This window comes from Galleria mellonella, unplaced genomic scaffold (genome assembly GCF_026898425.1).
Source record: "Galleria mellonella isolate WM207_F2 unplaced genomic scaffold, CSIRO_AGI_GalMel_v1 utg150, whole genome shotgun sequence".
NCBI classification, from domain to species: domain Eukaryota; kingdom Metazoa; phylum Arthropoda; class Insecta; order Lepidoptera; family Pyralidae; genus Galleria; species Galleria mellonella.
This window is the reverse complement of record NW_026442002.1, coordinates 3,128,211-3,143,541: the sequence shown is the minus strand read 5'-3', so window position 1 is coordinate 3,143,541 and position 15,331 is coordinate 3,128,211. Positions and strand designations below refer to the sequence as shown.

Genomic DNA, 15,331 nt, shown 5'->3' with positions numbered 1-15,331 from the left:
ATCCATCGACAATATCTCCTCTGGCCGAGGAGATATGAGAAAGACTAAGACGGCGTATATCGCTGTCTCATTCTATTGACGGATTCGTTCGTACCTTGTCTAAAGGGATTTCCACGTTAGTAGACAGTAAGTACCTCATTACAGTTAATTTAATATGTTAATTCTAAATGCCTTCATATATATACTTACTTCCAACTTATGTCTTCTACCAACAGTCAACAGTTACTGTTTTACAAAAATACATAACTTTTATTACAATTTATTATATTTTACTTAATATCTAAGTACAGTAATAAAAAAAGAAAATTTTACTCAAGTGAAAAAAGCTATTTGTGAGGAAAAAAAATAGTATAAATTATCAATTAATTTTTAATAATATAGTATATATACATTAGACAGGAATGGCAACACATGCTAGTTGCCATATGCGTCAAATATTAATGGGCTTGACTATGGTATTCTGTCCATTTCTACAGGCGACAGATACCTATATAAAATATATAATTTAACCTAATTATTCATAAAAACTAAATTCTACTACAAAATTATTTTAGTTATTACAGAGTGTTTTGTCACTTTCTCTCAAATTACGAGATTAAGGTAAGAGAAATAGATAGAACACATTTGACATTTTTATAAATGTGTCAATGTTTTTATTTTATTTTTTTTACATAAAGAATTTTTTTTAAAGAAATTTTTTAGGTGAACACTTAAAAAAAACTATATATGTATATCAAAAACGTATAAAAAAAAATTCTAAAGCTTATAAACTAAAAGCAGTGCCCACATAAAACTGCCTGAAATAGTAGATTCCGATTGAAATAAGCAGTTTTTCATTTAAACATCGATATATTTCCATATTTAAAAATTGTTGAATATAAAAATAAGTAATATTTAAATTCAGAAATACAATTGTTTAAATTTCGGTGTTAGATTCAGTAAGTGATAACACAGAACACTTATCTACAGTTGAGATAATTACACGTAACAGCAAAACGAGTGGTTTTTTTTCTACGCACGTCAAAATGAGAGAAGGGGTTGTCAGAACTAGTGCTATTGGCTGTAAAGAAACTATGGACAAGGAATTACATAGAAGAAATGCTAAAATAAAAACTGTAAATCATATGGTTGCCTCCTTTCTTCTTATGCAAATATAATTAGTAAAAAGAGGACGAAAGATACACCATCCGTTGCTATTTATCTCAATTCATAGCAGGCTAGTGTATAGAAAATGTTTGATATGTCAATTATTTGTCAATGACAAATTTTACATTACTAGATTATATATTCGACACAGTTTATGTAGAAAGTATGCAAGCAGGTTGTATCTGAATTTGGTAGGATTATACGGCCGTATAACATTTTCTGTACACTAGCCTGCTATGAATTGACAATTTTATCACTCCTATGTATTCTTGTTCTTGGTATAGTGAGGCACATATCCTGTCAGGTAGACTGACAGATAGGTAGGCCTAATGAATTAGAACGCCTGATTTTATTCTCATTTATATCCCACTGGTGCCTCACTAGTGTATACCGACAGCGCAGGCAGGGTTACCATTCATTAATAAAACCAATCTTAAAAAAAAAAAGAATTTAATTTATATTCTAAATTTAAAATAAACATAATAGACATGTGACCTATTTTTTCAGGCAGCTTTTATTAACTAAGTATTTTATTATTGAAAAAAAAAAAGACATATTCTTTGTGGTTCAATAAGAGAACTAAAACTAATGAAAAATACCTTAAAATTATTACAATATAAAAAAAAAAAATTGTTACACATCACCAATTGAAATCTTTTAGGGCTAATCCCGTGGGACTCGGAATCCCACACTTTACACAACACTAGTACCTATTAAATATTTTCTTTTTATTAAATATACGCAAATTTTGAGATGTAAACAGTCTATTTACAAATAATCCCGGGAATACAAAATAAGACAAGAAATTAAATGTAAAAGTAGTTATAGAACGCGACAGTTTAAACTTTTATTTTTTAAAACAATCTTTTATAATCCGCCATTTTGTAGCTGCCAATTATTTTAATGACGTCATTTATTGCATCGTTATCTACTCTTCAAATGCTTTCATTTAAAAGCCACAGTAAAGGAGTTGATAAAAAATACACCGTCCGCCATTTTGTGGTGACGGCCATTTTGTAAGTATTATGAGTATGCAAAATTTTAGTTCAATCATGATATAAAGGAATGGTTTTAAAGCTTGCAAGGTTCAAATTAAACAAACTTACGTTGCAAGTTAAATAAAAGCCCGTAAAATATACATTTTTTAACCGGGAATATTGGACATACGCCATAGAAGAGCAGAGGAAACTATTAGAAAAAATTATATGTGAAAAAAAAAATAGTACAAACTGTTTTTATACACTTGGCATATATTACACCGGAGAAAAACTTTGTACAAAAGTCGATTGCTTGGGTACCTCTGTCGCATTCGTGTTTCAACTGTAAAGCAGTTGTGTTTGCATGGCTGTGTTTCAGTTTGAAGGGTGGGATATGGCGTGAATTTACTGGGTACAGAGGAATAACACCTAAGTCCTCAGGAATGGCAACGCATGGGGGGTATCATGGGCGAAACAGTATACTCTGTTATGTCCACGGTACTGCTCATGTCTATAGGCGACGGTTACCACTTTCCATCAGGTGGACCATCAGCTTGTTTGCCATTCTAAGTTGTATAAAAAAACAAGTGTGGATAGTGAAGATTGTTTACGCTTGGTGGAGTTTAGAATTCATCTTTATATTTATTTATTATTATTTATTTATATTTAACAGACTTTTACGATACATATATGCCAAGTTTAAAAGACAGTAAAATAATGTAACATTATTAGTTTTTTTTATTTTTTTTTATTAAGGGTTTATGGGTTTACACATTAAATAAAAGAAAAAACTTTCTTGTTTCTAAAAAGGCTCCCAATTAAATCTAATTACAGAGCAATCAATACAGATTTGTATTTTTTTTTTTAATAAAACTATAAAGTTCCAGATCTTACGATTCGATATAGATTTTAGTTTAATAACTTATATTTATTTATGTGGTAACACAGTACACATACGATGCGTAAGCGCATTATTTCGTTCCCATGGTAAAGAGGCGGAAAGGTGGCGAATACCACCAACAAGTGCTTTCCCAAAAGAGGGTTGAGGTCAGGCAGGCGGCCGGTCGTAAAACTAAGTCAATTTCATTTTGTAATATTTTTTTTTACAACACGGGGCAAACGAGCATGCGGCTCACCTGATGGTAAGTGACTACCGCCGCCCATGATCACTCACAACACCAGCGGCATTGCAGGTGTGCTGCCGGCCTTTTAATATGGAAAAAACATTACGCCGACCCCATATAATAATTGGGATACGGGTAGGAAGAAGGCAAAGAACGAGGCGACTGTAGGTGCATTATAATGAGGCCGATTCTGTGGTACTGTGCTTCTAAATTTATTTCTTAACTTATTAATTGAATGTTGGGCTTTTTCAGGCAGAAAATCCTGGAGCCCTTTACACGATCTTTCGTGCTTGCCCTCGCCGTGTTCCCACAGAACTTAAGTTTTAATAAAAAGTGCCGTGGAACTTGTCCTCTATTTAAGCATTATTAAAAATTAACAAATATGTAATTTTTTTCATAATAATTTAATGAGAATGTAAACTAAATTAATCGATTCCCCCTCGCCCTCCCGAGACAGCCTAGTGATGTCCGATCGAACAATCGAGAATCGATAAATTGAATGTTGATTATCGATTGAATATAGATCACCAGAGGGAGACTTTGTATAAAAGTCGATTGCTTGGGTATCTCTGTCCCATTCGTATTTGAACCGTGAAGCATGGCTGTGTTTCGGTTTGAAGGGTGGGATATGGCGTCAATTTACACGGTACAGAGGAATAACACCTGAGTCCTCAGGAATGGCAACGCATGGGGGGTATCATGGGCGTAACGGTATACTCTGTTATGTTCATGGTACTGCTCATGTCTATAGGCGACGGTTACCACTTTCCATCAGGTGGGCCGTCAGCTTGTTTGCCATTCTAAGTTGTATAAAAAAAAAGATTTATTCCTAATTTTGTTTAGAACGTACTTTTATGATAGCTTCAACAAAATTTAATTACATTTTCATTAAATTGTATTGAAAAAAAAAAATTAAACATTTGTTATTTTTTTATATGTTTTAATAGAAAATAAATCCCACGGCGCCTTCTTTATTTGAAATTTAATTAAATGTACAATTTATTTGTTTTCGACAACATAACAGTACCCATGTGGAACATTTGTTTGACATCTTTTTGTTTTTAATTAATGATTATCAATGTTTGACACAATAATTAATGAATGGGTCAAACATTAAAAAAAAAGGACACTTTATTACACTGTCCTTTTAATTAATTTTTTTAATCAATCAACTAACCATTTCAAAATTTTTTATGAATTGTGACAACACTTTCCAATCCCGGGATCGATTTACCAACAACAACATTCTAAGAGATCGTCACTAACTTCACAAAAAAAATCGCGGAATCCCGCGGGATTTTCGCCGGTGAGTTTCAACGGGATGATGCGGCGGGTGCGGCCTACTCGAACACGAGGGAGGCACTGGCGTACGACACGGACGAGTCCTGCGGGTTCACGCACTGCGACGACTGGGCGTATTTTAGGAATTTCATGGACATTCTTGGTGCGTTCTGTTGCGATTGAAGCTTCGATATTGCCTGGAAATACAATTTTTATTATTATTTCAGCTGAACGAGTCTTCTCCACAAGGAGAGTGTTGCCAGTAGTTGCCACGCTTAGCAGGCAGGTTGACAACCACAGTTAGGCTTTAGAGTTATTTTAAGAGGGACTCTGCTGTCCATCCCTCGACCTCCCGTAAGGAAGTGGTGGCCCATTCTATGCCGGGACCTATACGGCGGAAATACAATAGTATTTATGGACCATTTTCAGCGAGTGCGATACTAGTCCTATTTCGATGTGTGCTTTTAACTTTTTTTTAATATTGTTAAAATAAGGTGATTACTGTTAAAAGACCAGAGGGAGACTTTGTACAAAAGTCGTTTGCTTGTGTACCTCTGTCCCATTCGTGTTTCTACCGTGAAGCAGTTGTGTTTGCATGGCTGTGTTTCGGTTTTAAGGGTGGGATATGGCGTGAATTTACTGGGTACAGAGGAATAACATCCGAGTCCTCAGGAATGGCAACGCATGGGGGGTATCATGGGCGAAACAGTATACTCTGTTATGTCCACGGTACTGCTCATGTGTATAGGCGACGGTTATCACTTTCCATCAGGTGTGCCGTCAGCTTGTTTGCCATTCTAAGTTGTATAAAAAAAAAAACAATATTACAAAATTTGTGAACATAAAATATAAACATAAGCATACATCTAGTGAACAGTCACAGATGGTGAAGGTGATGATGATGAAACGTACCTGCAGTAGCACGCCTATGGGATGCCTGCCGCATATCGTGTTGCTATACTTTTTTATATACTCTGTGAACGCGCGCGGATCCATCTTCTCAATTATGTCCATAGCCTAAAATGAATGGATGAAATTTTATAATTCACTAGATTAGAGAAAAATAAGAAAGGAAGTATTATTATTTGAGTAAACTTAGAATTTAACCATTTTTTCTCAAACATGCTTGGAAATGTGAGCATTGTTTTGACAATCTACCAAGGAGGTAACTAATAAAAGGTTTTATTTAAATTTCGAACTGGCTTGCAAATAGAAAGCTGTTTATTGAAAAAAAAAAAAACAAATGAACATTATGGCGCGTGAAAAATTATTATTGTTCGTTATTCGTCATTGAACTTAAAAAAACTTTGATGGACTCACGTATGTGTGCTTCGGCTATGCCTCGGCCCACATTTGCACCTTCGTCCATCAATGCCTCAGTAGTTGGCCGCTGCAGTAATGTACTATTAATAGTGTTTTTTTTTTCATTACCACCCATTCGGAATGCTATTTCAGCCAAGAACGAGCAAGAAACTCAGCTGTTGCTTTTTCAAAAAGTTTAACTATATAAATAATGAATTTGTATGAATACAAACTACTAAGCAGTATCAGGTCATGCAATTTAAAATATATTTATATATATAAAAATTAATGCCACTTTTCGTTGTAATTTTCTAACTCAAGAACGGGCTCACCTATCCAAACCAAATGTTTAAGCTTTGTTCAGACTATTTAGTAGATGGTTTATGTGAAGTTTGCACAAAATCGCTCGAGCGGTTCTTCATTTATCACATTTTTTGTAACAAATGAATTCAATAAATGGCGGATCATTTTGTTAATGGGGATTTTTGTGTCAAATTCAAACTTTTTTTTAAGATGGGGATTGTGCTGTCAAATTTAAACTTTTTTCAGTGTTGACAGTACAAGCATGTGGGGGGAAGGGATTGTTAGTAATGGAGACTGAGAATCCCATTGCTAGCAATATACCCAACCAGGTCGACCTCCTCGCAGTTCCCCCTGGAAACTATCATGATTAATTCCTGATGAATTCATCATGATGGGCTAACTGGCCTGTTTTCATCCTCATCTATCACCCTTCACTGGTGCTCCGCCAGCGTATCCCGTTAGCACAGGCGGTGTTACCATACCATTTTCACCCATTAAAAAAAAAAGTACAACCATGTCGTTATGTCATTCATGCGGTCATTTTATTTTGGACGTGCAATTTAAAAATTTAAAAATTAAAGCAAATTGTCAGCGATAATTATTGCTTTGTGTTTATATTTTTAAACATCACTTTATACGTAGCGAAGCACGTACCGGGCCGCTAGTAGTATATAATTAAAACAAATCTATATTTTGTTAAGAATTTACAGGGTACAGAGGAATACCACCTGAGTCCTCAGGAATGACAACGTATGGGGGTATCATGGGCGAAACAGTATACTCTGTTATGTCCATGGTACTGCTCATGTCTATAGGCGACAGTTACTACTTTCCATCAGGTGGGCCGTCGGCTTGTTTGCCATTCTAAGTTGTATAAAAAAATATACCTTTAATTACAAAATAATGAACAAAAACCACAAGTATCGATTCCAGCGCCATCTATAACAGATGGCGTGATTTTTTAATTTCGTTTAGTAACGTGCCACGTTAAACACTGTACCTGTTTGTCGAGCCACTCGATGCTCTGGTGGATGGGTCCCCTGGACGAGTCGCGCCAAGTGTACCGGAACCTCGAGCCCCAGTGGCAGAAGTCGGAGGAGATCACTAGTAAATTCTGCGGGTCAGCCAGGTAGGGGGCCAGGATTGCACCATATCTGGAACGTTAGATAGATACTCTTTATTGTTTCCTCCAAAAGATTACAATAGTAAACTTATTATAAATATAAATAATTACAAGAAACAATCACAGTGAGAAAACAATGGGCGACCTTATCGCTAAGAGTGATCTCTTTCAGGCTGCTTTGATTGGCTGACTGTACATTTGTTACACACAAAAAAAAAAAGACTTTAACGGTGGCAAATGTAGTTTATTTTGATTTAAAAACCAAACTACTACAGTGTCTTTGACAAATTTTCTACGAGAACAATCTAAAAATATATTTATTTATTTATTCTTTATTGCACAATAAAATTTTGTACAAATGGCAAGCTTAATGCCATATGGCATTCTCTACCAGCTGACCATTAGGTGAAAACAGAAAGCGTATGAAGGGCAGATGTGGTGAAAAATATATGACAATTATAGTAACAATAGTATATATACTTGGTTTAAAATTTAAATAATTTTTTTTTATACAACATAGAATGGCATACAAGCTGACGGCCCACCTGATGGAATGTGGTAACCTTCGCCTATAGACATGAGCAGTACCATGGACATAACAGAGTATACTGTTTCGCCTATGATACCCCCCATGCGTTGCCATTCCTGAGGACTCAGATGTTATTCCTCTGTACCCAGTAAATTCACTGTCATATCCCACCCTTCAAACCGAAACACAGCCATGCAAACACAACTGCTTCACGGTAGAAACACGAATGGGACAGAGGTACCCAAGCAATCGACTTTTGTACAAAGTCTGCAAAATTACTTATTGATATACATTGACTATATTATTATATTAGCCGTTAACTGCCCACTACTGGACATAGGCGTACCCCATAAGAGAAAAAAAACTTACTTGGCCTCCTTTTCCGGCGTTAGAGAGCCGACCAAAATTGGTATGATTGTGAAACCGGTTTTATACCTGAAAATAAATATTATAAACATATCAGATAAGTGTTTCCCAACGTGGGGCCCACGGCCCACAAGGGGACAATTTGATAACTATCAAATTGAGATAACTACAAATAAAGATAAAACATGTACATACTCCTCCATAACTTTGGCGATGTACGGTAGGTGCATCTCTATAGAACGCTCGTCTTCGTCCGTCTCCACGTCCATCCATTCGAACTGACGCGTCGCCTCCAACTCCGCGTATACTGAAAACAAATATGGCATTCTAAATTTGAAATAAAGAAATGGTATTCTAAATTTAATTTGTTTAAATGAATTTAAAACAAAATAAAAAAAAATGTGTTTAAATTTCGAATAAGTTTTGGATTCGTTGTTTTTATGTACAGTGTACATTGACTGCTTTGAACAAAGAATTACATAGAAGGAACGTTAAAATAAAAACTGTTTAATCATACGTTTTATCAATACGTTGTATTTATGACATTGCCAATGCGTTAGAAAGGGATAGATATATAAGATATATAAAAGCGCATCTGCCCTTTGACTAGTCCGTAGAAATCAAATTCCTCAAGATATGTCACTTGGTTTTATTGGTCGTATAATCCTACCAAATTCAGATACAACCCGCTCGCATACTTTCTACATAAACTGTGTCGAATATATAATCTAGTAATGTAAAATTTGTCATTGACAAATAATTGACATATCAAACATTTTCTACACACTAGCCTGCTATGAATTGAGAAAAATAGCAACGGATGGTGTATCTTTCGTTCTCTTTTTACTAATTATATTTGTATAAGAAGAAAGGAGGCAACCGTATGATTTACAGTTTTTATTTTATCGTTCCTTCTATGTAATTGCTTGTTCTTAGATTATATCAAACTCTGTGTATCTATTACCAATAATAAATTATCTCTTACTCTGTTTGTCTATGGTGAGATCGTAGAGCGGAGTTTGATATTTGTCGAGCGAGGACAGAGCACATTCGCCCATCCGGGCGTAATGCGACGCGCCTAGGATAAACACGCGCTTCCTGAAAATAACCTCAAACTGTATTATTATATTTAACATTTTAAGACAGCGCCCATCTAGTTTTTTTTTAATAGGTGAAACTGGGATGGTAACCCCGTCTGCGCTATCGGTATACACTGGTGGGGTACCAGTCAGAGATGAGAGGTGAGGATGAAAAGGCAGATCAGTTAGCCAATCGTGACGAATTCAACGATAAATGAGTCTAATAAGGCATATTGCTAGCAATAGGGCTGTCACACTTCATTGCTAACAATCCCTTTCACCCCAATACACAGATATCGGATCGGTATCCACATTACACAAGCCTAGTTTGCAGCGTATTTTTTCTTCAAAATAGATACACTAGTGGTAATTTATTACGTGAATTTAATGTGAAACAATGTACTCACACAACAACAGGGCTGACTTGTCTGTAGGCGAAGGCTGCGCACGCTCCGCACGCTCCGCAATATGAATAACCCGCGTGGCTGAAAGCAAGCACAATTATTTATTTATTTATTTATTACATCCACTGGGTGAGCCTTACAGTCTCCCAATACGCCCACCCAGGAAAGCATGAATACAACAACATAGAAAAAAAAGGAATATTACACATATATACAACAAGAATAATATAAAAAGACTTAAACAAAAACGTCTGAACACAAATACTCTGTGGTCACCCGGCGAAACTCCAGCAAGTTGGAGGCAAATACATCCAATTGCGGATACTGGCTCAAAATATCATTGAGTAGTTTCAATGCAAGAGATAGGGGAGCCTGCTTAGCGAACTCTGTTCTTCGTAATGGAACATCGAATAAGTGCCGTCTACGTGCTCGCACGTAGTTACTGGGCGCTCCTATTGATATTGATTCCAGTACAGTTTGGTTACACTTTTCCCCCCGCACTAATTTTACCACATATTCAATTAAATTTAGTTTTCGTCTCACTTCAAGTGTATTATAGCCCACCATACCCAACAAAAACATACTCGGGTATATATGGGGATAAGACACCTTGAAACCATACTGTTTTATTATTTAGAAGTAACACATTATAAAGAAGTAACACTTGCTGACTGCTTCATACCAATACAAGTCTAAGTGACATACCGGCACAATTGTAGCCGCTCGCCATTACTACCCTACGGATTTTTTATTTTTTTCATTTCTTTTTATGAGTGATAATGGTATGGTAACGGTAAGTCCGCCTGCACTAATGGGACACGCTGGCGGAGCACCAGTGAACGGTGATAGATGAGAATGAAAACCGGCCAGTTAGCCCATCATGATGAATTCATCAGGAATTAACCATGATAGTTTCCAGGGGGAACAGCGAGGAGGTAGACCTGGTTGGGTATATTGCTAGCAATGGGATTCTCATTCTCCATTACTAACAATCCCTTTCCCCTTGATCTTTCTATTTGCGCGGTTGAAAAGACACAGTTGCGTGATTCCTGGAGAGAAACACTGTTACCATGTTCTATTATGTTTTTTATACTAAGATTTGTAAGATTTTCAAAATATCGAAGATAAATCTATAACTACATGAACCAGAGTTGTTATTTATGTCGCATCTAAACTACTCGCTTCCCGTTTGTCTGTCCATGTTTTTTTTTATACAACTTAGAATGGCAAACAAACTGACGGAACACCTGAACATAACAGGCTGTTTCGCCCATGATACCCCCCATGGGTTTATCATTCCTGAGGACTCGGGTGTTATTCCTCTGTACCCTGTAAATTCACGCCATATCCCACCCTTTAAATTCAAACCGAAACACAGCCATGCAAACACACCTGCTTCACGGTTGAAACACGAATGGAACAGAGGTGCCCAAGCAAACGATTTTTGTACAAAGTCTCCTCTGGTAAGATGTATGATGTCTCTAGATCTTTAAAAATACGCAACGAATTTTGATGTATTTATAAACAAATTAAGAGGAAGGTTTGTATGCATAATACATGCATACATACAATATAGTAAAGGAACACAGATAGTTTTAGAGGTTTCTAATGTAATGACGTATTGTAATGGGGGGCCGGCGGCGCTATTTAGTATCAGTATTGCATCCGTGCGAAGCCGGGGCGGGTCACTAGTTTAAGATAAAAAATGAATTTTCCAAATTCCAAATCGGTTTACAACTGATGGGGTTATGAGGTAATAAATATAAAAAGAAAAAAAAATAATTCACTCTTGCGCCACCTGCCCACTTCTATCTGTTCTCCTTTAACCAAAGGTTGTCTGTAAGAGATTGCCCTAGCGGTAAGACCGCCTTTTGTACCTTTATGTGTATATTCCAATCTGTATTTATGTTACTGTATTTCACTTGAATTATTCACTTGTCATTGTATATTTTTGTTTATGGTGCAATAAAGAGTTAAATAAATAAATAAAAGCCAGCAGCACACCTGCCATCCTTCCATTGTTCACGACTGACGGAGTTGTGAGATTGTTACCTCACAACTCCGTCAGTTGTGAATCGATTTGGAAAATTCTTTTTTTTTTTTTATCTAAAACGATATATTTACAGATGGTATATCCATGTAGAAATTTTATCAAAATTTGTTCAATAGTTTAATTTTTAGACCAAAATAACTGGTTTTCACACGATTGAAGTCTTTTTTTTACAATACAATTTTTAATTAATCCTCCAGGAATACTGCTGCTGGGAGTTGGTTTCAAAAACTACACCAAATAAACCACGAAGTCTATACTTACGGTGCAATGATGGCTCGTGCCGGCCCGTGTGTGAGATCAGCCTTTGACAGCCAGAGGTCCAGTTGGCGGGACAATTCATTGCCTATATCCAACAGAAATTTAATCTACAGAGAATGCTTATAGATATAAAGCATCCACATTGAGTACTACAGAAGAATATTTTAAATCTCTTAATAAGTTTAAAACTGTTATTAAAAAATGCTTATTGAGCAAAGCCTATTATGTGCTGAACTATAGCTAAGATTTATGTGAAGCAATGATTTATTGAATCTAAAAAACTATACCTATGTCAAATACCTCAAGAGTTTGTTATGCCATATTATTGTTTATTTGTTAATTAGCACGCTGTGTTTCCTTTAAAATGCTTGTACACTAAGTATAAATAGACAGTAATCTTAATATTAAATCTTATCAGTGTAACAATTGCTGGGAGACCAGATAAAGATAAAATAAAAATGAACTATTACTTGGATGACAAATGTGCATGGTGTTAGTCGATCATGCACGAGCTTTTAACGACCATGTAATTTTAGACATAGTACATTGAAATATATAGACATAGTGTTAACAGAGATTTAAAAGAGTAACTGTTGAGTTTCCTGCGGGCTCTACTTAACAGATAACAACTTATCTAACTCTGCAGTAACTAACTGCTCTGACTCTAACTAAAAAAAAATTACAACTTAAAAGTGCTTTTTGAATAAAAATTATTTGAATTTGTTCACATTGGATTTGACACTGTTTTGTTTTTGTTTTGAAAAGTTATTTATTTATTATAATTAGTTGAAAATATAATAAATTCAAATGTGTGTAAGCCTAGAATTTACAGGGTTTAATGCTAGCAATGAGAGGTAATATCCTCATTACTAACAATCCCTCTACACCCCACTAATGGGGTATTAATTTAATTTACTATATTATATTTAATTTCAGAAACAAAAATTAACTCATGCATTTAAATTAGTATATTAGTAATTTGAAAGCTTTATCAAAGAAATAAAATAATTTATTTAATAACAATTATTATTTAATTTTAATTGAGATCAAGTAACAAAATATAAATTAATCATCCATCACTTTGGATATTTTATCAGACACTTCCTTTAGTAATCTCTCATTGAACTTTGGGAACTTTGCCTCAAATTCCGATTTCAAACTTTCCAAATCGAATCTATCTTTTTCTAATTCCTCTATGTTTGTCTGTGATTTTTCATACTCTTTAAACTTGTCTATGTCCAAATTTGAATGTTTTTTAATCTGTTCCAATCCCTCAATGGCTTCATTCACAGCATCAAGTAACTGTTTATGCCCAGTATCTTTATCATATCCAAAATCAATATTTTTTGTTTCCAGTTTGTCAAGACATGCTTGTTCTGTGGCAGATAAATTTTGGAGCAATTCCTCAGCATTCGAAGAATCAGTCATAGAGTAGAACTGTGATGCATCCTGACTCTTTAAATCTAGCAACCTGTAATTTATAAAAATGCCAGACTGAAGTTTAAAATTTTTAATTATATAAATATACTATTTCTTTTCAATTGGCATATTTAGTAAACCATGTAATCTCTTTTTATCAAATAAGTTATTAAAGTAACATATTGCTAGAATAGTCTTATGTTTAACTAGCAACTCACCCCAGATTTACATAGATACATATTGGACATATAAACATTTTATAAAGAATATCTAAATGACAATGAATCCCATATGATAATGTCTTGCTTCCTTTAAAAGTACTTTAAAAAAACATAAATATGTCAACTTTGTGTTAACCTACATGTCCATTTCACCTGTCTTAGGGTAGTGCAGAAACAATGGAACGCCAAATGCTACATAATCTCAATAAAAGCATACCAAGATGATTTACTACATATATTATTTGGCTAGTTTGTGTATGATAGTTTACTGTTTCTCAGTAAACACAAAATAGCCATAAAATTTGTACTAACCTTTTCTGTTCCACTATAAAGGATATATCCTTCAGCCTCCTGTTAGTTTTATCTAATAAATCCACGGTTTTCTGGAACCTATCCGCCAATTGTGCCATTTGTATATCCATCTGTGTTTCTTCCAATTCAATTTTCTCGTCTACTAAGCAATCTTCTAACATAGCGCGTAAAAACTTTCCGTAAGCAATTTGACGGTGTTCAGCATCGAAATCAAGTACAGAAGCTTCTTGGCGTATCATCGTCATGTCCCCTTCGCCTAATACCGTAGTGTTTTTATTATTTTTAGGACGAGCACCAATGTTTTTATCTTTCGCCGTTGTCGCATTTTTCCCGCGCGATGACGAAGTTACAGCACTAACTGTTGATGGTCGCTTAATTTTTACAGTTTTAGATGTTGGCGGGGGCATTGTTTTTGATTTCTCAGATATTTTTAACGATTTTCCAACGATAAATATATGCGACGAAATTTGTTGTATTAAAATTGACGTTCAATTCAAACGGTTGTCAATGCTGTCATAGCAACCATGTTTCGTTCAGAAACGTTATATTGAAACAATACGAAAGTAAGTCAGCGTAGATTAGAGATTTACAATTATTTAAATAAAATTGTTTATAAATATAAACGATAAAAATAATTTACTATTTTTTTTTATTTTTTTAAATAAATATTGCTCTGGCTCCTTACATGAGTTAACAGGACACAAGTAACATTTCTGAACGCAGGAAAAACAAGTACTTGTCAAACAAAATAATCAAATGACATTCTTTTAACAATAATTATAAAATTATAAAAAAACATCAGGCAGAAGAATATTTTAGATAAATAAATATATTTATAAATTGTAAAGTTCATCATAGTATTAACGTTTAGATGAAAATCTTGCTGCATATTTTCTTTCAGACACAGAGAATTATACGATGTTTGACTACAAAATTACTTAATTAATATTTTCTTTTTTTTTTTTTTTTACAAATATCAAATCTCTCAATAAATTTTTATAGAAAACAAAGAACAATAATTGGACATTTAACGACTAAATTTAAGCAGAGAGGTCATTAACCTATAAGGATTATTGACTCAACACAGGAGTCAAACCAAAGTAAAGGACAAAATAGGGAATTATAAGGTGGTCCACAAAAGAATAGTAATATTAATTTACGTTCACAAGAATATACTCAATTAGTTAATATGAATTTTAGATAATTATCTATCTACATTTAGCAATGATTTACATACCATTTTCAGTGTACCAACTACCAGCGTGAGAAGCGTTGCGACAAGACATTTTAATAAAAGTTATATGTTTTTGTATTTTATAAACAAAATAATAAATAATTTTACAAATTCACAATCACAAATATAATACTTTGACGTTGACGACTTTGATCTAAAAACAATATACCATAGACAAACAGCAGTGTTACCACATCAGG

General features: G+C 34.5%; 2 protein-coding genes across 2 annotated transcripts; both read right to left on the bottom strand.

The window, feature by feature from the left end:
* Positions 1-1,579: 1,579 nt before the first annotated feature.
* On the bottom strand, positions 1,580-15,302 carry LOC113514660 (protein MEMO1). Its single transcript, XM_052892208.1, has 9 exons — positions 15,135-15,302; positions 11,949-12,030; positions 9,638-9,715; positions 9,137-9,249; positions 8,347-8,458; positions 8,155-8,220; positions 7,134-7,287; positions 5,441-5,545; positions 1,580-4,725 (listed from the first exon to the last, which is right to left on the bottom strand). Exons 1-9 carry the CDS (start codon positions 15,181-15,183, stop codon positions 4,588-4,590), a joined length of 897 nt encoding a protein of 298 aa, XP_052748168.1. The 5' UTR covers positions 15,184-15,302; the 3' UTR covers positions 1,580-4,587.
* LOC113514610 (uncharacterized) lies at positions 12,954-14,436 on the bottom strand. Its single transcript, XM_026898707.3, has 2 exons — positions 13,898-14,436; positions 12,954-13,416 (listed from the first exon to the last, which is right to left on the bottom strand). Exons 1-2 carry the CDS (start codon positions 14,302-14,304, stop codon positions 13,011-13,013), a joined length of 813 nt encoding a protein of 270 aa, XP_026754508.1. The 5' UTR covers positions 14,305-14,436; the 3' UTR covers positions 12,954-13,010.
* Positions 15,303-15,331: the final 29 nt, after the last annotated feature.

Bases quoted from the DNA above. Each gene is read 5' to 3' on its own strand.
- LOC113514610 (XM_026898707.3), bottom strand. From the start codon at position 14,304: ATGCCCCCGCCAACATCTAAAACTGTAAAAATTAAGCGACCATCAACA. The intron at 13,417-13,897 runs GTTAGTACAAAT...TATAAATTACAG, and splicing joins TTTATAGTGGAACAGAAAAG to GTTGCTAGATTTAAAGAGTC.
- LOC113514660 (XM_052892208.1), bottom strand. From the start codon at position 15,183: ATGTCTTGTCGCAACGCTTCTCACGCTGGTAGTTGGTACACTGAAAAT. The intron at 7,288-8,154 runs GTAAGTTTTTTT...CTAACGTTCCAG, and splicing joins ACGCCGGAAAAGGAGGCCAA to ATATGGTGCAATCCTGGCCC. The intron at 5,546-7,133 runs GTACAGTGTTTA...CATTCATTTTAG, and splicing joins TCGAGTGGCTCGACAAACAG to GCTATGGACATAATTGAGAA.